The following is a 22408-nucleotide window of genomic DNA, read 5'->3' as shown; positions in this document are numbered from 1 at the left end:
ACTTGCAAATGAAGCCCGGGATTTGAATTTCCCGGGCTTCATTTGCATGTTGCTGGGCTCCGTCATTTTTAAATGTCCGCTAGTGCGGACTCCGTGCCCGTGGCTACACACAGCACGAACTAGATAGTTCGGATTAGGCTTCCTATTCCGAACTATCTGTACGCCTCGTGGAATGCCTCGTACAGGCGTACAGATAGTTCGGAATAGGAAGCCTAATCCAAACTATCTAGTTCGTGCCGCGTGTAGCCACGGACACGGAGTCCGCACTAGCGGACATTTAAAAATGGCGGCGCCCGGCAACATGCAAATGAAATTCAAATCCCGGGCTTCATTTGCAAGTTCGTATGACTACATTAACCACCCTAGTTCGAACTAGGGTGGTAGTGCAGACATACCCTAACAGCGCTGGGAACAGGGCTGCCTGTACTGTAGCCTGGTTCACTCTGGCACTTCACAACACTGTGCTTGAAGGGAGTGGAGATGTTTTCACATCCTTGAGCCAGAAAGTTAGTGTTGTAAAGTGTAGATTTAGCCTAAATCTGGGACTAAGGGCTTGTCTACACTTGAAATATAACAGTGTCATAAAAGTTGGATCCAAAATGGTATGGTTTAAATCCACATGAAAAGCAGATTTTAAGTAATGTATTCTTATTCTGACTGTTGTGTTGTGCATTTACTCTCTTCTATTTGTTGCAATTTTATAGAAATAGTTGAAGTAAACATTATTTTCCCTACAATCTGCATTCTAATCCTGAAATATTTTAATTGTTCTAGTTTTTAAAAATTCACTGTATTGTAATTGAACATTCTATTCATTTGTTGGGGAAAATATAAAGCAAACCTTTCAAAATTACACGCTGCTATTTATGCAGAACATATAATAGAGATAATTACCACCGGAAATTGAACTTGAAAGTCCTGTTGGAACATTCTGCCGGAGTCAGGATTCTGGGTCTGATGGGGTCAGCCAAGTACAGTTTGCAAATGTCCAAACTGGCTCAAAATTATGCACACAAGATTTTCAAGAATAAGGACCCGAGGTTTGCAAATGGTACGGACTTTGAGCTTTTGACTATACTCAGATGGATATGAGTTCCAGGCCTCTTGCCAAACCACCAAACAGCTGATCAACAGATAATGACTTTGGATAACTAATGAGCTGGGCTGGATTAGACCCACTGACCTGCAGGTAAAAGATTCTGTGTTTAATTATACTTAGGTCAGTAAGTGTGTTGGCTACATCTTACTCTCAGCGTGCACCTATGACTCTCATTACCATTAATAACAGTAGGGCACATGCAGTGAGAGAAGTTTATATGCCTACACATTGAATAAATTTACTGTAGGCTTTAGATTAATAATAACACTGTATTTTGCTATTGTTTTTCAGTAACTACATATGCATGATGAGAACAACCCTTGAAGCAAAACATATAACCAGTGGGGTAATAATTAACCGTTAATTTGCCATAATAGCTATGTATGTACGTAATTATATTGTTCTGTGTTTGTACAGCACTTTGCACAGTGGGATCCTACTCTATGACTGTAATTCTTAGGTGCTAGAGTATTACAAATTAATAATAATATTGTGATCACTAAAGCACCATCGGAAAGCAGACAGAACTGCTGGGCCCCAGGACAAGGTGGGGGAGGGAGGGTGCTCCATACTCCCAGTAGGGGCAGGGCCTCAGGCAGAAGGGATAGGGTTGGAAGCAGCCAGCCCTCAGTGCTGCCTAGACCATGCCTTACTCTCCCCATGCCCCCAGCCAGCCTTCAGCACCATCTGGACCATGCCATCCTTGACCTCCCTCCACCCCCGTCAGTGGGCCTGAGCACCGCAGGCATGCTTGGTGCTTCAATGGATGAATAAAGACCTTGCAATCTAAATTGAGACTCTTGCCAGGAGGAGAAGACGGCATAGTACTGGAGCTAGAAAAGACAGGGAGAAAAGGAAGACTATGGCATTATGCAGCCACTAAAGGAAGCTAGGGTGGGACTTTCAGACAGAAGTGCTTAGTGACGGCCTAGCTTTTCTCCTGTGGGAGGTTTGCTGTTGACTGCAAAATTAGACCAATGCTGAGAACTGCATGGTTATGCTTTTTACAAAGATAATGTTGTTTGGAGCCAAAGAATGAAACTAGGAGCACTTCTGTATTTTCTAATGCTAATTTATAAACTGTAATTTTTAAACAGACCTCCGGGGTGAAACGGAGGTCACTTGAATCATTGCTTGGATGAAAGCACTCAAGGGAAAACACAGATTCTGCTGGAGGCAGTGTTGGCAAATTATTAGGGGTGCTCTTCTGCTGAGGTATTCCACTGATGCAACAGCAGCGGTTTGAGAACTGGGCTGTCCCACTGTTATTACATTTCCCACTGGGAAAACTGAAGAAAAAGCTCAGAGTAGACAAAGCTGAAAGGTGTAAAACCAAGATCCAACCATTAGTGATTTATAAGATCCTAACAATAGCAGAATTAGCCTCAGAGACCTAGCCAAGTTCCCATGCGAGCTGTTGGTTTTATTCCAGCCTGAATTCTGCCTGCAGCTCCAACTGGATACTTGGTGTCTCGTTGCAAATCTAAGGAGTACTGTATCTCATCCAAGCAAAACACATCACTGAAATCACATGAACAGTCCCAGTTGACTTCAGTGGGACTTAAGCATATATTTGAAGTTAAGTACCTTGCTGGAGTGGAGTGGGTAGCATGTGCGTATGTGCTTTCCAGAGAAGAGAAGGGATTACTCACCTGCTTCAGTGTTTTGCTAACTAGGGATGGAATTATTCACGTGCTTTGCTGAATTGGGGCCTTAAGCTTTAAAGAGAAAGTACACACAGATGTGTTTCCATCCACAACTCTCCTAAGAGCCAAAGGCACATTATCCAGTCTGGCTCTTTGAAGAGAAGGAAAGAAGAAGAGAGAGTCTCTTTCCCTCTCTAGATTTTCACTTGGATTTTACTGGAAAGCTCAGGGAAAGGAAAGAAGAGGGCTGATGCCTTGTTGAGAGCCAGGGAAGGAGCAAACTTGCCTAAAAATATATTTGTGTTCAGAAGTATCTGGACACGGGAGGAATCCAATGCATATCTGTTCTGAACTATATAAACCCATCTGTAAAACAAAATTAATTTGGTTTTCTGCCAAACATTACACTCAGACTGTGAGGGTGTCAACAGATCTAACCTTGGAAAAATCGGAATGTCCTTGTGTTCCAATGATTTTTGCCATAAATTGTTTAATTATTTTTCTTATTCCATCCCAGCCCTCACTGAATCTATTATCTATTTACGATCCTCACATTGTAGCCAGGAAGGCCGGATAGATGGAGGAACTACATAAATTAAGGCATTTTCTTGCATGAATTGGTGTAGTTTTCTCTCCTATCCACTTATTTGGGCATTCTTTTCCTGAGTGTCGTGTGTTCATGCCTTCATTCAGATATGTCACCCCCACAGGCCTTTCCCCGTCTCACTGGTTCTTCTGAAATGCAAATACACGCTCAGCACTCATCCTGCCAGTCCTTTGGAACTTGCCTTGTGTTCAGGGCTGCCCTTACCATGAGGTGAACTGAGGCGGCCGCTTCAGGTGCCAGACTCTGGGGGGGGGGCCACTAGGACCCAGAGTGCAGAAAATTGTGTCTGCTGCTGGGGCCTATGTATTCTCTCTGCTCTGAAAGTTAAGTGTTTTTTTTTGTTTTGCCTTTTGAACAAGGCATTTTTAAGTTGTTAATTCTCCATTATTGGGGTAGGTAGCAGAGCAGTACCGTGAGAGGAGTAGAGCAGGAAGAAGGCAGAATTGAGACCTTTCAAAGTTTTGGCCCAAGCGAGGGGGCACGGGGGCGTCATTTGAGCTCCCTGCCTCAGGTGCCAAAATGTTATGGGCCGGCCCTGCCTGTGTTGCTGACTAGACCTCAGGAAACAAATTAAGGAACAGAAAAATTATTCTTGGCATTCCAACTCCGGTTGCTCAGCCATGTTGTCGGCTTTGTTTTCAGTAATTTTCTCTCTCGCTTTTTATTGCCTCTCTCTTCCTGTTGCTTGGCTTTTGTTAACTGTCAAGTGAAGGGATGCCACATGTTGACAAATAGCATGCCCAGCACACCACGCACTAATATGGTTTTTCAATAAATCTGAATAATTTAGGTTAATACAAGGGAGAATAACCATGAATATATACATAAACCATGCCTCCATAATTGTGTACATAAAATTGCAGCCCATTTTAGCCAATTAGTCAATGTTGTGTCTGCTCTCAATTCATTTAGTAGCTGTTGTGCAGATTACTCATATTCTGTTGGGGAATAACAATTTTTTTAAATGGAAATAACAAAACAAACAGAAAAAATTCAACTGCCATCATTACGGCAGAGAGATCACAATATCCTGAGCTCTGAGTGTGTGGATGTGTGCAAGCATGGGTGCACACCACTACTAGAAAGGAAAAATGTGTAAATCCTGAACATGTTTAAACAAACTCTGTGGCAAACTATAAACTTCAGTTTAATATAAAATCAATATTGCTAAAGTAAAGTGGGTTTAAATGTGAACCTAAAGATGGAAAGAAAAATGAACCTTTGAAAATGATTTGCTGTGTTAAATGTAATATTTTACTCTGAACGTATTTTCTACCCTACAAAGAATCTTGTAAACAGCTGGATGCTAGACATAATTAAAAGGCACATTGGTATGTAAGCTGACAGAAACAAAGGAAATTCAGCTGGGGAATGTCCATTAAATATAGTCATCCAGCACTGTAAATTGCAACACCTTTGGATATTGCCTTCTTGTTCTGCATAATTTGCTCCATTCATATGGGATAAAATACAGTCGGGAAAGGCAAGGTAAATTGTTCAAGCAAGCTACTCTGCCCAGCAAGAATCCTAGAAATAAAAGCACAGATACCTTAACAAGGTTGTGTTAGTCCTATTAGTACACTAAATCAAAGGGTTTAAACAAGATTCTTTGGGAACAGTGGCACCATGTTTTGTGTTATCAGAAGGTGATGGCAATAGCTCACGAGGCATGTTATATATTACACCTGCAGAAGACAGTACAGACACATCAAAAAAGGGTGCCTTTGATTCACAGCCATTGGCAGTATAATAAAATGGGGTGTGCATGTGCGGGGGGAATCTCTGCAGTCTCCAATAAGCAATATATCAACTAAGCACTGTCAAGTTTTTGTAGAAAGTTCCCCAGCATGATTTATTACATTAATTACAGTCATGTGGGCTTCATGCTCCTAAGCCTGAAATTGCAATCGTATTCTAAAGTTGATTTAAGAATATGCTTTGGCCAAGACTAAAGTGCAGCTTATTATGATGAATGTAATAAAATATTTATTACATACTTTTTACTTTTCTTTGTTTCTCTGTTTGCTGCCCTAGTGAGAGTGCCTCATTCCAAAGCTGTGACACACAATTAGATTTCAAATTACAAGGATCTTCATCTGTTTTTCATCCACCTCTTCATTATTTTCCTCATTATTATATTCGTTTTCTCCCTGCATTTTCTAACTCTCTGTTTCTTATCTGCTGTCTGGAGTGCATTTAAATCAAACTTCTCTGTGACTATATAGTCATGGGCCTCCCCTTGGTGACCAAATGCGTTGTTATTGACAAGTTGCTCATTACAATAAAGGCATCTAAGCTCCCTGGTACACCACTGTGGCCCTCTGTGGGACAACCACGTTTAAAAATATAATGGGGCGGAGGGTGCATGGGAATGTGTTGATCCTCTAGAAGTACTGAGTGGCAACTATAGACCAGTCAGCCTCACTTTGATTCCTGGAAAGCTACTGGAACAAATTATTAAATAATCCAGCAAAATAGGGCGATAAGTAATAGTTGACATGGATTTGTCTAGACTAAACCTTGTCAAACCAACCTACTTGCTTTCTTGGAAAGGGTTACTGGCCTACTAAGAGGAATAATGTCAAAGTAACGGGCTTCTTACTCAGACTTCTGTAACCCTCATTTCACAGGGTATGTCTACACTACAATGTTAATTTGAACTAACGGACGTTAGTTCCAACTAACATTCATAGCCGCTACACTAGCACTCCGCTAGTTCGAATTTGAATCGAACTAGCGGAGCGCTTAGTTCGAACTAGGAAAACCTCATTTTACGAGGATTAAGCCTAGTTCGAACTAGCTAGTTCGAATTAAGGGGTGTTTAGCCCCTTAATTCGAACTAGTGGGAGGCTAGCCCTCCCCAGGTTTCCCTGGTGGCCACTCTGGCCAACACCAGGGAAACTCTATGCCCCCCTCCCGGCCCCGGACCCCTTAAAGGGGCACGGGCTGGCTACGGTGCCCGTGCCAGGTGCAAGCCTGCCAGCACCCAGCCAGCAGACCCTGCACCTGGCACGGCACAGAGCCACCCACCCGATGTCCCCCAGCCCACCCCCTCTTCCCGGGACCAGGCTGGCAAGAGGCGGGCACCTTCCTGGGCTAGTGCGGAGATCGAAAGTGGCCGTCTAGGGCAGGAGAGCTGCCAGCCTGGCCACCCAGGAGCAGGTGTGCATGAAAATCAAGGGGGTCCACTGAGACCCCCGACCCTGAGCCCTGAGCTTACAATGGCCGTCCTGGGTCAGACCAAAGGTCCATCTAGCCCAGTAGCCTGTCTGCCGACAGCGGCCAACCCTAGGGACCCTGGAGGGGATGGACCGAAGACAGTGACCAAGCCATTTGTCTCATGCCATCCCTCTCCAGCCTTCCACAAACTTTGGGCAGGGACACCACTCCTACCCCCTGGCTAAGACTACTCCATGGACCCAACCTCCATGACTTGATCTCACTTCCCTTTAAACTCTGTTCTAGTTGTAGCCTTCACAGCCTCCTGCAGCAAGGAGTTCCACAGGTTAACTATTTGCTTTCATAGACTCATAGACTTTAAGGTCAGAAGGGACCATTATGATCATCTAGTCTGACCCCCTGCACAGTGCAGGCCACAGAATCTCGCCCACCCCTCTTAGAATAATCCTCTCACCTATGTCTCAGATATTGAAGCCTTCAAATACTTTGAAGGCCCCAACATGCAGAGAGTCCTTCAGCTGTGATCTGTGCCCAATGCTACAGAGGAAGGCGAAAAACCTCCAGGGCCTCTGCCAATCTACCCTGGAGGAAAATTCCTTCCTGACCCCAAATATGGCGATCAGCTAAACCCTGAGCATGTGGGCAAGACTCACCAGCCAGACACCCAGAAAGTTCCCTATAGCAACTCCTATCATCCCTCCATTGACCTATTTCCAACTGATAATGAATGGTCAATTAGTTACCAAGATCATGTTATTTCATCCAACCATCCCCTTATCATAGAATCATAGAACTGGAAGAGACCTCAGAAGGTCGTCAAGTCCAGCCCCCCGCTCTAGGCAGGACCAATCCCATCTAAATCAACCCGGCCAGGGCTTTGTCAAGCCGAGACTTAAACACCTCTAGGGATGGAGACTCCACTACTTCCCTAGGTAACCCATTCCAATGCTTCACTACCCTCCTAGTAAAATAGTTTTTCCTAATATCCAATCTGGACCTCTCCCACCACAACTTGAGACCATTGCTCCTTGTTCTGCCATCTGTCACTACTGAGAACATCCTCTTTGGAACCTCCCTTCAGGAAGTTGAAGGCTGCTATCAAGTCCCCCCTCACTCTTCGCTTCTGCAGACTAAACAGACCCAAGTCCCTCAGCCTCTCCTCGTAGGTCATATGCTCCAGACCCCTAATCATCATTTGCTTTGTGAAGAATAACTTTCTCTTACTAGTTTCAAGCCTGCTACCCATTCCTTTCCTTTGGTGTCCTCTAGTCCTTCTTTATGGGAACTTATGAAGAACTTTTCTGAATGCACCCTCTCCACCCAACCCCTGCTTTTAGAGACCTCTATCCTGTCCCCGCTCCGTCTCCTCTTTTCTAAGCTGAACAGTCCCAGTCTCTGTAGCCTCTCTTCATCTGGGACCTGTTCCCAACCCCTGATCATGTTAGTTGCCCTCCCCTCTCCCAGCCTTTCTCTTCCCCTCTCCCACCTCCTTTTCCCAGTCTCCCCCAGTTTTGTTCAATAAAGACAGAGTCAATGTTGGAAGAAACGTTATCTTTATTTTGTACATCAATAAGAAGGGGGGCTAGGGAAGGGTAAGTGGAAGGAGGTGAGGGAGGAATGGGGCACGAGCCCCCGATGGGGAGGACTGGGCTGGCTCTGCGGGCTTCTGGGGGTGGAAGCTCTCCTGCAGCCCCCCGATTGCCCCCTCTCCCCAGATGGCAGCCTGCGGCAAGTGCAGCCGGGCTGATGGCCGAGTGGTGTGATGTGCCCAGTGTGGGCACTCAGGGCACTCCAAGCCAGGACTGCTTTGCAAGCGGGGCACCTCTTAGAACTGTCTGTCCGGGGTAGGGGTCGGGACCCTTTAAGCGCAGCCCTCGGCTAGCCTGAGACAGCATCTCCACGCTCTAAGTCCTCCTCTGATGCCCTGCCGGCACTGCTTCCGGCCATCCTTAAGCCCTGTTCAGGGTCCACTCAATGTGGACTTGCTAGTTCGAATTAGCAAAACGCTAATTCGAACTAGTTTTTAGTTCTAGACGCGTTAGTTCGAATTAGCTTAGTTCGAATTAACTAATTCGAACTAAGTTAGTTCGAATTAGCGCTGTAGTGTAGACGTACCCACAAGGAATAAGGGAAGTTGAGGGAAGATGCTCTTCCTTTGACATCCTGCTGGATAGACAGTGCCAAAAGCTGAGTGAAGCTACTTCGACTTCAGCTACACAAATAACGTAGCTGAAGTTGAGTATCTTAACTCGACTTTAGCCCGCAGTGTAGACATACTCCAGCAGTTTGCATTCTGATTGCGAATCTCCCTTTTCAAATGTGCAGATATATGGTTGAGATCGAGGTGTTGTGGAAAATATGAGCCTTGGTTTTATTTATAGCGCAGGAGCTTTTGAATTTTTGGGGGGCTTTTTCCATCGGCTCCCTGATTCATTTAAAATATACGTAATTTAATCAAGGAAGCATTTTAAAGACTGTCATAAAGTTTTTCTTTCTCCTTCTTCATTCCAAGCTGCTTTCTGCTTTTCTCTTTTCTCTTAGCTCAGAATACAGTCTGTATCGCACATGGATGATCTGGACAGTGGCCCTGACTCAGCAATTCACCCATGTTAAGTGAAACATTAAGCACACACTTAAAAGCTATTGATTTCAATGCATTTTAAGCATATGCTTAGATGTTTCCTGAAGCAGGTCTTAAGCTTTGCTGGATTGGAGCCTCACTGGAGTGAAAAATGGAATTTTTTTGGTGGGCTGTGTATAATGCCTTTCCTGGATTGGTACCAGCTAGCCAAGACCTCTTTTAAAATGAATGCAACACTGCTGTGATGTATCATGTGACTGCTAGTTCCCAGGGTAAATTATAGGGCTGTCAAGTGATTAAAAATGTTTAATAGAGGCAGGAAAGGGGGGAGGGAAGGGGTATTCTAAAGTGACCGCACCACACAGCTGTGCGGCACTGCCACTTTCAAACCCCAAGGGGGCGTTTCAAAGGGGCTGCCATGGAACCCGGGGTCAGCTGGGGACTGGACAGCTGATCCCGGATTCTGGGGAAATGCCGCATGGGGGCTGCGTTTCTAAGGAGCAGCCACCACACAGCTAATCCCCGGCTCAGCTGTGAGGCAGCTGCCCCTTTGCAATGCTGCCTCTGTGTGTTTCAAAGGGGCAGTGGAGTCTGGGGTCAGCTGGGGAGTCCCTAGAGGATCCTGGGCTCCATGTTACACTGCCCCTTTGAAGCACCACAGTGGCACTTCAAAGGGGCAGCGCAGCATTAATGCCTGCAATTAATGTGTTAAAAAAATTAACGCGTTAATCTTGGACTGTGTTAATCGCAGGCGTTAATACATGTCAGTTTACAGCCCTAGTAAATTACATCATCATTGACACATTATTTTGATTTTACTTAGCCAAATAATTCACAAAGCTAATACATTACTCTGTAATAAGTAATTAGGGTTCCCAGGTGTCTGGTTTTGAACTGGACAGTCCAGTATTTGAGCTTTCTGTTTGGGAAACAAATTGAGAAAATAGAAATGTCAGGTATTTTCTAAATAAGATGTAATGCAGATTGTGATGTAATGGCAAGTGTGTCCAGTATTTTTGTTGAAACCATCTGACAACCCTATAAGTAACATGAAAGGCAGCCTATACCAAATCAGTACAAAGCCAAACATTAATTAATGCAAAATTCATACAAAGTTGTGGGTAAAAAGATGAATTCCAGTTCTGTAGATTTGACACAGTTACCCTGGGCTTGAACAAAGACATTAACAGGCTGGTGCTCTGTAAAGCCAATTTTCACATCAAAAGCTATGTATGGAACACATCCAGCCCACTTAATTACCTTCAGTAACACCAGTCCTACAATGGACCAGAATTTCTTCTGTAGTATGTATACATTAATTCATCTGATGAAATGAGAAAACTAAAATATATAGACTCATGAGCTAATTTCTAGGGTGCCACAGGTCCAATTGTTTTTAAAGTTACGGACTAACACAGGTACCCCTCTGAGATTTTTAGTTCCATGAGCCTCCATAATGTTACAAACCCCATGCTTTTGAACCTTGAAGAAACCATCCTTTGACTTTAACATGAAAGAAAAAAGGCAAGTACTTGTTTCCCTTGTGTGTAACTACAGAAGAGTGTAAATGCAGTTCTCTTAATCAGTATTGATACCCGCTCACGTTACATGCTGAAATAAAAGTTGTAATTCTATTGTTTTTGTTCGGCCTTATATTTACTGAGATCAGAATAGAAAAAAGATTTGAACCATGCTTAACCAACCGAGTTAAACACAGCTATTGTTCAGTGAGAAAGGATGATTGACCTGCTTGTTAAGAGTGCTAGTTTGGGACTCAGAAGATCTGCATTCAATTCCTCTTCCACCGCAGACTTTCTGTGTGACTTTGAGTGACTTAGGTGTCTAAATACCTTTGAGGAGCTGTCCCTTAGTCTAAGTTACCCTTCTGTAAAAGGAGAACAATAGCATTTCTCCACCTTCCGGGGTGCTATAAGGACAGATACGTTAAACAAGATGAGATGCTTAATATTACAGTAAGATGGGGTCGCATAGTTCAGTATGGATAGTTTTGTTTGTTTCAAAGCTATTTTATTAATGCTACAGGCAAATTCGATCGAGTACAGTTTGAATAACCTAAGTCCTCAGGAAAATAACAGGTCAGAGATCTCAGGGGGTAGCCGTATTAGTCTGTAACTTTAAAAAACTTAAAAAAAAACAATGAGGAGTTCTCCTGGGGCACCCCAGAGACTAACAAAAGTATATAGATAGTATCACGAGCTTTTGTGGGCACACTGATTGAAGCCCAGCAGCATTTCGGGTTGTTATGAATACGGTTCTGGCCTGAGGATAGACAAGACTGTATCAATACCATGTATGTTTCTAATTTTTTTTTCTTTACCACAAGCAGCAAAAAAATGTGTAGGACTTCAGAAAAACCCAGCTTGGATGAGTGCACTTTGCAAATTCAGCATGAGGCAGCAAGGAAGGGACAGGGACAGGGAAAAGGGAAGAACAAGACAAGGGTGACTCTTACAGGAACGCGTAGTTTCTCAGTTAAGAGTAACATTAGGCACGGGCATCAGTGGGACAGGACTATAGACCTATGTCCATATGGCTGAGTGCAGGAAATGAACTCCAGTTCCTTAGCAGCATGCCTGTGTGTCAGATTTGTATTACATAAGGTTTGTACAGGCCTACTTATGGGGCAGGGAGGGCAAAAGGGACAGTTGCCCCAGGCCTGGTAACTCAAAAGGGCCCAGACCTCTTAGCTGCCACCACTATTACCACAGGAGCAGTGGTGGCCAGAGCCTACAGCCCTTTAAATCACCAGTGCAGCATGCACTGGAGGGCTCACAGGGCTGGCTGGGAGGTGAGGGAGCCACACTTCAGGTGGCGCTGAGGGTTGTCTTGAGGGTCTGCCCCTTCCACGCAAGGCCATGTCCCTTCTGGGAGCACGGAGCCACCCCCCCCCCCCACCACCTTGCCCAGGGGCTCTGCCAGCCCCCAGGGCCTGTGCACATCTTTGTAGCTGCGTTAATTTAAAAAAAAAACAACTTTTCTTCTTCCTCATTTCCCATAGGTGAGAAAGGGGAGGTTAAGATTTTAAGGGGGCAAAAAAGGATAGGGGGCAGGAGAGCTCAGTGGTTTGAGCATTGGCCTGCTAAACCCAGGGTTATGAGTTCAATCCTTGCAGAGGCCATTTGGGGCAAAAATTCATCAGGGATGGTACTTGGTCCTGCTGAGAAGGCAGGGGACTGGACTCAATGATCTTTCAAGGTCCCTTCCAGTTCTAGGAGATAGGCAATCTCCATTATTAAAATATCTGCCTCCACCCAACTCTTGTAGAATACACATGGCTGGCTGAAATCTCTCTCAGGCAGACATTGGTTGTGTCCAAATTATGTCTCTCCAGTGTGATTCTGCACAGTGCTACCCCCGGCTGATGCCAATGGAGGTGCAGACTTTTAACATCCTGGGTGTGATTCACCACAGGTACAGCAGCATACAGTCTTTTTAACACAGATGCAAATCAAGCCCATTGGGCCAAGATTTCTTCTGGTGTGAATTGCTGTCAGGCTGCTGACTGCCATGACGCAGGGGTGTAACGACAGGGAGGTCTGGGTAAGGCTGCAGCCCACCCACTTAGCATGCAGGCCCACCACTGACTCTGCTTCCACTCCTCGCTTGCCCCATGCCACTCCCAGAGCCTCAGCACCACTCCTGGGGGAAGCAAAGGGCGGACAGAATAGGGCAAAGCATCCTGGAGCACTGGGAGGAGCAGGCAAGCCCTGAGAAGCAGGCAGAGGGTGGAACAGTAGGGAATCAGTGTTCACATTTTAACCAACCCTCCAGTTTTGCTGGGGGCCTCTGCTCCCTCTGCCTCCCCCACAAGGCTGGCTGGCGCGGGGAAAGATGGCCCCATTGCTCCTACCCCACTGTCATTGCCTGCCTATCTACACCCCTGCCAGGAATCTCTGCTCATTTACACCGTGCCTGCCCCATTATGTTTAAAAGTCCCTGCCTCCCATGCAAAGTCATGTGCCTGCCCACTGAACGGATTCATCCGAGGATGCTAACCGGGGAGAGGTTACCTTGGATGTGGGGGCCAAAGGCACCGATTTGTTAATGCACCATGGATTTATAACAGCTGACTTGCGGGTATGACATTTATCTTCATGTGCTCGGGAAAGATGAGTGACTGCTTGTTGCTCCTGTGTTGTGACAAGCCAGCCTCTCAGGAGGAATGGTTTATGGCATATTTAACACGGAGCCATTGTGTGTGATGTGTATACAGGAGCAGTATTTAAAAATGTGAGCATGGGGGTGGGGATGGAGGTGTGGGCTGCCAGGCAAAATACTGATGGCTTACCAAGCACTACAAGAAATGGTGGTGGGTGCACTGAAGTAAGTGTTTGTCCCCATACTTTAAAACAGCACCAGCTCTTTATTTCAGTACTGTACCCTACCCAAATAAATGGGTTTCTCCTAGGCTTTGCCCAGAGCTAACTGTCTGCATTGGGATATATCAGGGGCTCTTGTATATCAGCATCAGTATTGTGGTTAGTCATCACAACAGAGCTGTTACTTTTTATTAGCATTTTCCCGGAAGAAAACGGATTCAGCAGCATTCTTTTGACAGCAGGCATGTGTTTGAAAGGGGATGTAACCGTTCTACATTCCACATATCCTTCAGGAGGTCAATGCCCTTGCGGGATGGGGGGGAAGGGGCTGGTTTCCACTGAATCAATGGCCTGTGGTTAAGAAGCAAGACTGGGACCAGGAGATCTGGGTTCCTGGCCCTCCTGCATGACTTTGGGCAAGTCACTTACTCTCTCTGTGCCTCGGTTTCTCTATCCATAAAACGGGGTTGCTCACCAGAGTTGTCTGCCCTAGTGGAATGCACCTTCCGGATCCTGGGTTGCTCTGGAGCTGGTGAGGTTCCCCAAAATATTTTACACGGCCTTGCTTGAAATCTCTACAGCCCTGCCTGTCCTTGGCATGGCCTTCTGTTCCCAGATGCAGCCTGCCATGACCCCTACTCCCCAGCTTTCATAGAATCATAGAATCATAGGACTGGAAGGGACCTCGAGAGGTCATCGAGTCCAGCCCCCTGCCCTCAAGGCAGGATCAAGCTCCGTCTACACCATCCCTGACAGATGTCTATCTAACCTGTTCTTAAAATGTGGGTCCTTTCGATGTGGGTCCTCAGAGTGTGGTCTTATGCCTGTGTCCTGCTGTGCCTAACCTGGAGGAAATCTTCCTTCCGTCGGAGCCAGGGCTTTTAGGGCCTCTTTACACTGCATTGGCCCAGTGTACAGGGGCCAGAGCAGGGGTGAGACTCTTGTTCCAGGGCAGAGATGAGCAGGAGCAGCACTCTGGTGTTAATGAGGATGCTCTGTGTGACTCACGGGAGGTGCTCCACAGGGATGATCTTCAGACAGAGGCACAAGGTGGTTCAAGCATGTGCGGAGGCTGTGTGTGTGCTGTCCATCATCACCCAGACAGCACAGGTTACCTATGTCGGTGACACAAGCAGACAGGGACCTTCCACTCTTCGGCCCTGATTCAGCAAAGCATGTAGGCACGTGAGTCAGTGGGATTCCTTGTGTGCTTAAAGTCAGGCACGTGCCTGTGTGTTGTGTTGCATCAAGAGGTCAGTGTCCCCAAAGGCTATATTCCACACACAGGAATGGAAGGGTCTGATCATGTAACTCTTTACTGTGACAGCAAGGGGAGGGTTTAGACTTGTCTCTTCTGAATCATGTCTGTTGAGTTCCCTATCTCTTTCTCTCCTGCCTCTCAAACAGACCCACCGAGAGGCGGAGGCAAAGGGGGCAATTGCACAGGGGCCTGGCATTTCAAAGGGGTCGGGAGCTCCAGGCCCCTTTGAAATGCCGTGGGATTGCCACTCTGCGGAGTTCTGAGGGCTGGAGGGGAGGGTCCAAAGCTGCACCCCGGATGGTGCTAAGGGTTGACTGCCTTCGGCCCCACCCCTTCCCTAGGCTCTGCCTCTTCTGGGGGCATGGAGCCGCTCTCCCATGTTGCCCACTGGCCCTTGGTGGCTGTTGGCCCCCATTGTCCCCCCCCCCAAAGTTTTGCTAATGCCAGTAGTGCAGAACTAATGCAACTGTTGAGAAACAAGCTATACTCCTGTTCATTTTTATTCAGTATCAGCAGAAGTACAGCTGATTTCTGATCCCACAGTCATGTTGTTGGTGATGGTGAGATGCAAGACCATAGTTGGAGATTCAGACACTACAGTTATCATGTTTTGCTGGCTGTTAGGAAAAAACCACCTGCTGTAGCTACTTATAAACTAAGCAATTTTCAATGTGGAAGTAATCAATGGAGAATAAATAAGGAACAACATTTTTACAGCTAATTTGGATCCTAATTATACTCTTGGAAACGTGTATCATGCAATATACAGTATGGTGTCTATTATGCTTTTTTGGTCTTGATAAATGAAAACAGGACAATACAACTCCTATGTCTATCTAAACAATAGATGAAATAGTGGAGTTGAATAGCTATCTCGAGATGCATTCATGTCGAGTCCTTGCAGATTCACTAGTTCTCTTAAATTAAGTGTATATTAGAAAACGTATCATCTCTGTCTCAATGATCAACGGAAAAATGTGACTGTGACACCGTGTCAAACATAAACAGCTGACCTCCCAATTACTTCCCTGTCAACATTTCAGGAAGAAAACGAAAGCGATAAAGAGAAATCAAAGAGAGCAGTTGTCCAATTCATTGTTCTGCCTTTGGTCCTGTCACCTCTTTAAATTTCACAGATTTCCTCGTCTTCCTTGCAATGAGCAGGGATCTGGGATGGCTGGAGCGTAATCCCGAATATCATTGTAATGGGATGTCACAGCACCAGCAGGGGAGGTAAACGCTCTGCAGCGCATGGGATCCATGCAATGCTGCTTTCCCTCTGCAGGCAGGGTCCATAGGGGAAAAAACTAGGCTAATGGAACAGAGGCTAGAGATTCTGGGAGTGTCTGTCATGAGAGAACGGTCTCGTCTAATCTCACCAAACGGGAAAGCGGCCAGTGGCATCACCTTCTAGTGCCCAAAAACGAGGCCCAAGTGACGTGCAATGTCAGACGATCTGAAAAACTCCACTTATCCTCCAAAATGCTTTAAAATGCTTATGATGCCGCTGTTTGGGGGCTAGCAGAATAAAGATTGAATTTGTGAGCAACACCCCTCCATCCCAAACTCTCGTGTGTGAACTGACGATGTTATTTTGGCCCAATTTAAACGGAAAGAGTGGGTAGTACACATTACCATGGACAGCATTTGTAAGTTATATTAAGTTGGATAAATCCAGCTGGCCACAAGGTGTTACTGTGTTTTCACTAAAATGCAAATGTTGCTACCTTTTTGTGGTTATATATAAAGAAACTCTTAATGATGACCAACAGAGAGTAAACAAAACAAAACGGTATGTAGTTTTATTAAAATGACATGCAAAAAGGCTTGAATAATTTCTGCTTGTTAATTGGAAAAATATCATAATAAGCCCCTTTAACTACAACAGAGCATAGTTAATTCTTTGTGCGTGTCAATGAAATGTTGCCTTCTTCTGTGTGTTGTTTATCATATACCTGAAGAGACCATTCCACCTTTATGCTTCTAAACTGCATCCTCAGACAGCTGGATAATTTGCACATGTAAAGAAAATAGTCTTTTACTATCACGTGTATTGTAAATGTAAGGACCATTTTCCTTTTTATGCTTTTCATGCCGTGATCAGCAAGAAAATTAGTAGCTCAACAAAAGTTCTTTCAGTGACGGCCTGAACTCTGATTAACAATTGTGGTTTGATATGTCACTGATCACAATAAGACCTATAAAAATATCCTTGTAGACCAGCGTAAATTTGTTTCCAGATTTTGATCTTCTGCCAAGGTTTCCTGAATGAAAGAGAGGTCAGTTCCTCAAGGAGAAATGGTTCTATTCTCAAGAAGAAACCTGACTGTATAGGTGATCTTAAGTCTAAGTGAATTTGTGGAGTACTGTCTTGATAGCTACTGATGGTTTTTCTTCTCTGTCTCCTAAAGATAAAACATTCTATATCTTTCATATTTGTACACTTGTACATAGGCCCAGATTTAGGGCCAGGTGACCCAGGTGACAGCCAGGGGTGCTGGATTTGGTGGGGGGAGGGGTGCGGTGCATGAATAAATACAGATTTAGAGATCCTGGCATGCAAATGTATCGTCTTACATGATGGGAATAAATCATGAGTGTGACTCATGCATCCAAGTTGTGAAATGAGCTACAAATGCAATAAAAAATAAGGCATTCAAAAGTTTAACAAATGCGGGAGGTGCCAAAGATGGACCTCGCCTGGGTGCTATTTTGTCTAAGGCTGATCCTGCTTGTAAACTATGCGTTGTGCTGTATTTGAAAACTTTTTGTGTTTGCGAGTGTTGTGCTATTCTGTTCTGTACACTTCTGTCCATATTTAGTACACAAAAATGCATCTCATTAAAGATACTTTTTAATGGAATAAATATGATGCTTTAGTTATTTTTTTAAAAATTGGAACCAGTACAACCTCTGGTTTCACAAATGAAGCAATTCCCGAATGGGGTTAGCGACTTGAATCCGATTCCACTGCTGTGCGCAAGGGCCCAGCTACAAGTTTTCTATCTCACATTTGTTCTAAAACACAGACTTACCTCTAGTCTCAGACTTTTCCACAAATCTCCATGCGCCAATGTGTGCGCCAGTGACAGGAGGAGCTCATTTTGATTGTTGTGTTTTTTGCTTTTTGTTTTTTTTTTTTGGCCATACATCATTTGTGAAACTGAAGTTGGCTTTTCAAACCTGAGACAGGTATGTAATAATGTTTTCCAATGATCCTTGTGAAATTGATTATTTTTTCCTTTCTTAAGGAAATTATTTTGGGGGGAAAACCTGCTGCACCAACTCATTGTTCCCTTGTCTGCTCTTCTGCCTTTTTCAGACCAGGATGAGAGAGCCGCAGAACTCAGCAGGGAGCAGAATGAGAAAACCATTCGCAGCACTCAGACGGCGCTGCGTAACTTCAGAGAGTTTCTCATCTCCAAATATCCCTCCGAAACCAGGGAAATCTATGTCATCCCTTGCAAAGAGCTGGATGCATACCTAGCTTCCTTCTTTGTGGATGCCAGGCAGAAGGACGGCTCCGAATATGAGCCGAACAGCTTGGCCAACTATCAGTGCGGCCTGGAGCGCTATCTCAAAGAACACAGGTATGGATACAGTATTACCAGGGATAAGGAGTTCAAGAGATCTCAAGAGGCACTGAAGCAAAAGCAGATAGAGCTGAGGTGTAAAGGGAAAGGAAACAAGCCACACAAATCCATGAAACTTACCTTTGCTGATGAGCTTATCCTACGCAAGAGAGGCTTGTTGAGTCGGTATAATCCCGAGGGGTTGCTGAACCTTGTCTGGCTAAATAATACTAAGGCGTTTGGACACTGCACAGGTTTTCATGGGTCCACCCTCAAATGGGGGGATATCCGGCTCCGGGTGACAGAAACTGGTTTGGAATACTTGGAGTGGATGGGGCAAGAGTCTGGTGATGTGAATGCCAAAACCAAGAGAGGCGGGACGGATTCCAGAGTCTATGCCACCCAGCATGCTCCCCAGACCTGCCCAGTGCAAGACTACAAGGAGTACGCTCAAAGACGGCCCCCTGCAATGCGATATGAAGATGCTCCTTTCTATCTGTCCATCAAGCCGGTGGTCAACTTGGCTGCACTTCACTGGTACAACTGCCAAGCCCTGGGGAAAAACAAGCTTGCAAAGATGGTAAAGACGATGTGCGAGAAGGGCAACATTCCAGGCAGGAAGACCAACTTCAGTGTCTACCAGAGCTGCAGTACCCTATCCGAAGCCCAGAGCAACCAGCTGGTGCTGATTTGCAACAATCTAAGTCAACAAGCTGCCCAGTCTATGGCAAGCCACTCCAGCTCTGGCAACTTCATAGTGTCTGCGTCTTATGACTCTTCCTCCGACACAGCTTGAAAGGTGGATTTCAATTGAACAGTTTTTGTGGTTAAGCTCTGAATTTATGCCCAATAATATACATCAGCTGTGATTGTACACTACTTCCCCACACCTTCCCAGTGTTAATTCACTTTATAAAAAATATAAATATATAATATATTTTTCTTTTTACAAATAAGCCAATAGAAATAGTTTAGTATGACTAACATAGTATTTATAGTGTTTAATACAAAAATGAAAGCTACTTATGGGTTATAATATAATTGCAGATTTTACAAGGGCAAAAATGGCTCTCAGGCAACAGAAAAAAGACTGGAAATACCGTTTTTAACATGCATACAAACAATGGGTGTAAATCCCCGTGGAAGCTTACCTCTCAATTCTGCTTTAAATCATTTTGTAAAGCTTCTTATTCTAACAACATGGTCTCCATGGTAAAAGGAGACAAACTTCTCACTGGTTGCTTCTTCTTACCTGCAAGCTTGTTCTTGTTCAGCCAGACCAGGAAATAAGAGAGGTATCAACATAAGTTTGTGAAGTCATTTAGAGCAGGTTTTAGTTCCTGAGGCTCATTTTATGCCAGCTGGAAAAATATGTAATATTCCTAAACAAAGTCCACTGAAGACTATTTTAAACTATTTTTGTTCATGATTTTCTGTGTTAAAAATATCACTGGTCTTTAGACTATGAAATATTGTTTTGAACAATATGCAAAGGTGTAATGGCAAAAAGACTGTTATACAAATAATCTTTCCTGTTTCAAACCAAGCATTGGTCATTAGTATTTCGTTGTTTTTTTTTTTTTTTTTTGTCATCCATGGAAATGTAATGTGAGCTTCTCCTAAATTAGAATTTCAGCTACTCTTTCAATTTTCCAGGGAACATGACAGTGCTGAAAAATCAGAAATCTTTTCCCAAGACATAACATTGGAATACAGATAAATCAAATGTGTCTTAAATTGTCATTTAAAATCCATAGGCAGTATAATAGACCATTTTAACCTTTTTATATTTAATATGCGATGGAGGAAAAACTAAATTATTAAAATACTAGGAAACACAGTGAGCTAAATTCAGCTAACACACAGCTCCCATTGAAGACAGTATGTGTGTGTGTGTGTGTGTGTGTGTGTGTGTGTGTGTGTGTGTGCGTGTATCTGAAAGCAGAATTTTGCTCTTAAAGACTAAATAATGACTGTTATCTTTCCAACTGATTTACTTTGTAATATAATTGTTCATTAAGTACAGGGAAGACACTAACAAATTAAACATTTCAGTTGGAACTGTTACATTATAATTCTTAACCTTTAAAATTAAGAGTCTTCATTTCTGTGGTAATTGACCTGAGTTTATGCTGCACTACGTATGAAAATGCTTTGCTAAGGTACTCTAGCACTGCAGAGATGAGTCTTGAGATAAAACTACTGGCTCCTTGATCTGAAAACCATTGAAGTTAATGAGAGTCCATCCACTGACTTCAACGGGTGCTAGATCAGGCCAAGGTGAGCAAACTGTCCGATTCTTTGTTTATATTCTTTAGCTCTGCAACTCTGTAGTGAGTTACACTTAACAGTGGAGAATGAAGGGAGGGTGAGAATAAGGGTTGCAAAAAGAAGCAGATACTGATCCCCCAAGCCCTGTGTTTAAATATATTTTAATTGTTGCTGGGATGAAATATTTCCATAGGATTGACTCACGGTTAGGTGCCTCACTTCAGGTCTTCAGTGGAATTTTAGTAGCACATTGCGGTGGCCCTCCCTGTCCCATGAATCTCTCTCCCAGCTGGCCCCGTGACACTGATTCATTGTCGTGCAATTTGCATATGGCACAATCTGCTTTTGAACTCCCAGCGATGCCTACATAGCCACACACCCATGGCACTGCAGGGGTTTGATTTTTTGTGTGCTAGCTGAGCCAGAGGGTAAAATCATGCACAGCTACTACTCTGTCCATCTCTCCAGCCCCGAGTTACTAGCAAATGCAGTACCCATTCTTAAAGCCTTTGGGGTAGATGTTGGTTTGGGTGGAGTCAGTTGAAGGCAGCTGATAGTTCATACAACAAGTTTTTACTGGCTCAATAAGAGGCATTGATCTCGATTTTGAATGTTGCATTTGAGGCCAAAATTTGCTCCCATGGATATTAGCATGAGTTGTGCCATCAAGTTCAGTGGATGAGGATATTTGGCCCTTTTAGAGCGTGTCTGCTCTGCAATTGGAGGTGTGACTGGGGTACAGATTGGCCCACCCATGTTAGCTCTCAGAGCCGGCCTTAGGGGCGGGTGAGCTGGGCAGTTGCCGGGGAAGCCATTTTCAAGGGGCTGCCAACAGAGCTGGTCTTAGGCCGGTATTTCAGCCTAACCTCCTGAATCCTCCCCCCAGGTTTCCTTGGTTACTCCCCGACTCTTTTGACCTTTTTTTTTTCTTGACAAATTTCCCCCGATGGTATTTTTTTAAACCATCTGGCAACCCTATGGGCAAGCCGGGTGGTCATCTGGGGGCCGGCCCTGTAGCTCTAGCTGGCGCACCAAAAATAGCCGTGAAGGTGCGGCAGCATGGGCTAGCAATGTGCGTCTGTTCCGAGGGTCACTGGTGTGCTTGTACAGCTTGTGCTGAGCTAGCTTGGGTGTGCAGCCAGATCTCTGACTGCAGTGTAGACATAACTTTAGTGAAGAAGGAGGAAAAATAAGAGACAGTAGTATGGTTGTGAGCAATACTGGGTCAGGGCAATTAGAGGATGCCCGCGAATAAAAGTGCCAATGTTGTTTTCTGGCATTAACGTTATCTGGTCTTTTCATGCAACACTCCCACCATTTGCAATTACAGCTCCACACAGCAGAGGTTGGTCTATGATGGCTGTTTTGTTGTTGTTGCTACTGGGCAACAAGGGCCTTTTCAGATACAACTTGTGCCTTTCGGAGGGAACCTTCGGCTGTGTGATCGCTGGGTGAAATCTCAGACATGGATCCCGTCACGGAGGAAGGCGCTTTGCGCCATGCTTGTGGGGCAGGGCTGAGGGATGCATTCGTTTCCCCCAGTTTCTTCAGCAGCTCCACAGCCTCTGCTGCAGAGCCTGCCGGGAACTGTGGATACCGCCGGCTGAATTCCCCTCACCCACTCGTGCTAATTTAGGTCAGTGGCCCCACATAGTTTGGGTGTCTAAATGCCATTCCTCTAACATGCTCACAGGCCTTGTCCTAGTGTGCTTCCTTGGAAAGCCTCATGGTGGGGGTTGTCTCTGTCACATAGAAGGGGCTGTAGAATCCCCCTTTGGCCTCTCTGCCCCCCACAGAACAGCACTGCTCTTCCGGGCTCTTCTGGGGGAGTTGAGCAGGAGGGCCCATTGA

The 22408-nt window shown here is 44.9% G+C and overlaps 1 protein-coding gene across 1 annotated transcript in view; it reads left to right on the top strand.

Annotated features, from left to right (window-relative positions):
- The window catches only part of KIAA1958 (KIAA1958 ortholog), a 128706-nt gene that overhangs the window by 72758 nt on the left and 33540 nt on the right, over positions 1-22408 (top strand). Inside the window, exon 3 of the mRNA XM_075931888.1 lies at positions 18037-19080. Within this exon, the coding sequence (XP_075788003.1) occupies positions 18037-19080 (1044 nt within the window). The remainder of the gene's footprint in view (positions 1-18036; positions 19081-22408) is intronic.

The sequence above is a fragment of the Pelodiscus sinensis genome, chromosome 6 (assembly GCF_049634645.1).
Source record: "Pelodiscus sinensis isolate JC-2024 chromosome 6, ASM4963464v1, whole genome shotgun sequence".
NCBI classification, from domain to species: Eukaryota; Metazoa; Chordata; order Testudines; family Trionychidae; genus Pelodiscus; species Pelodiscus sinensis.
This window is presented reverse-complemented; position numbering and strand designations above follow the sequence as displayed.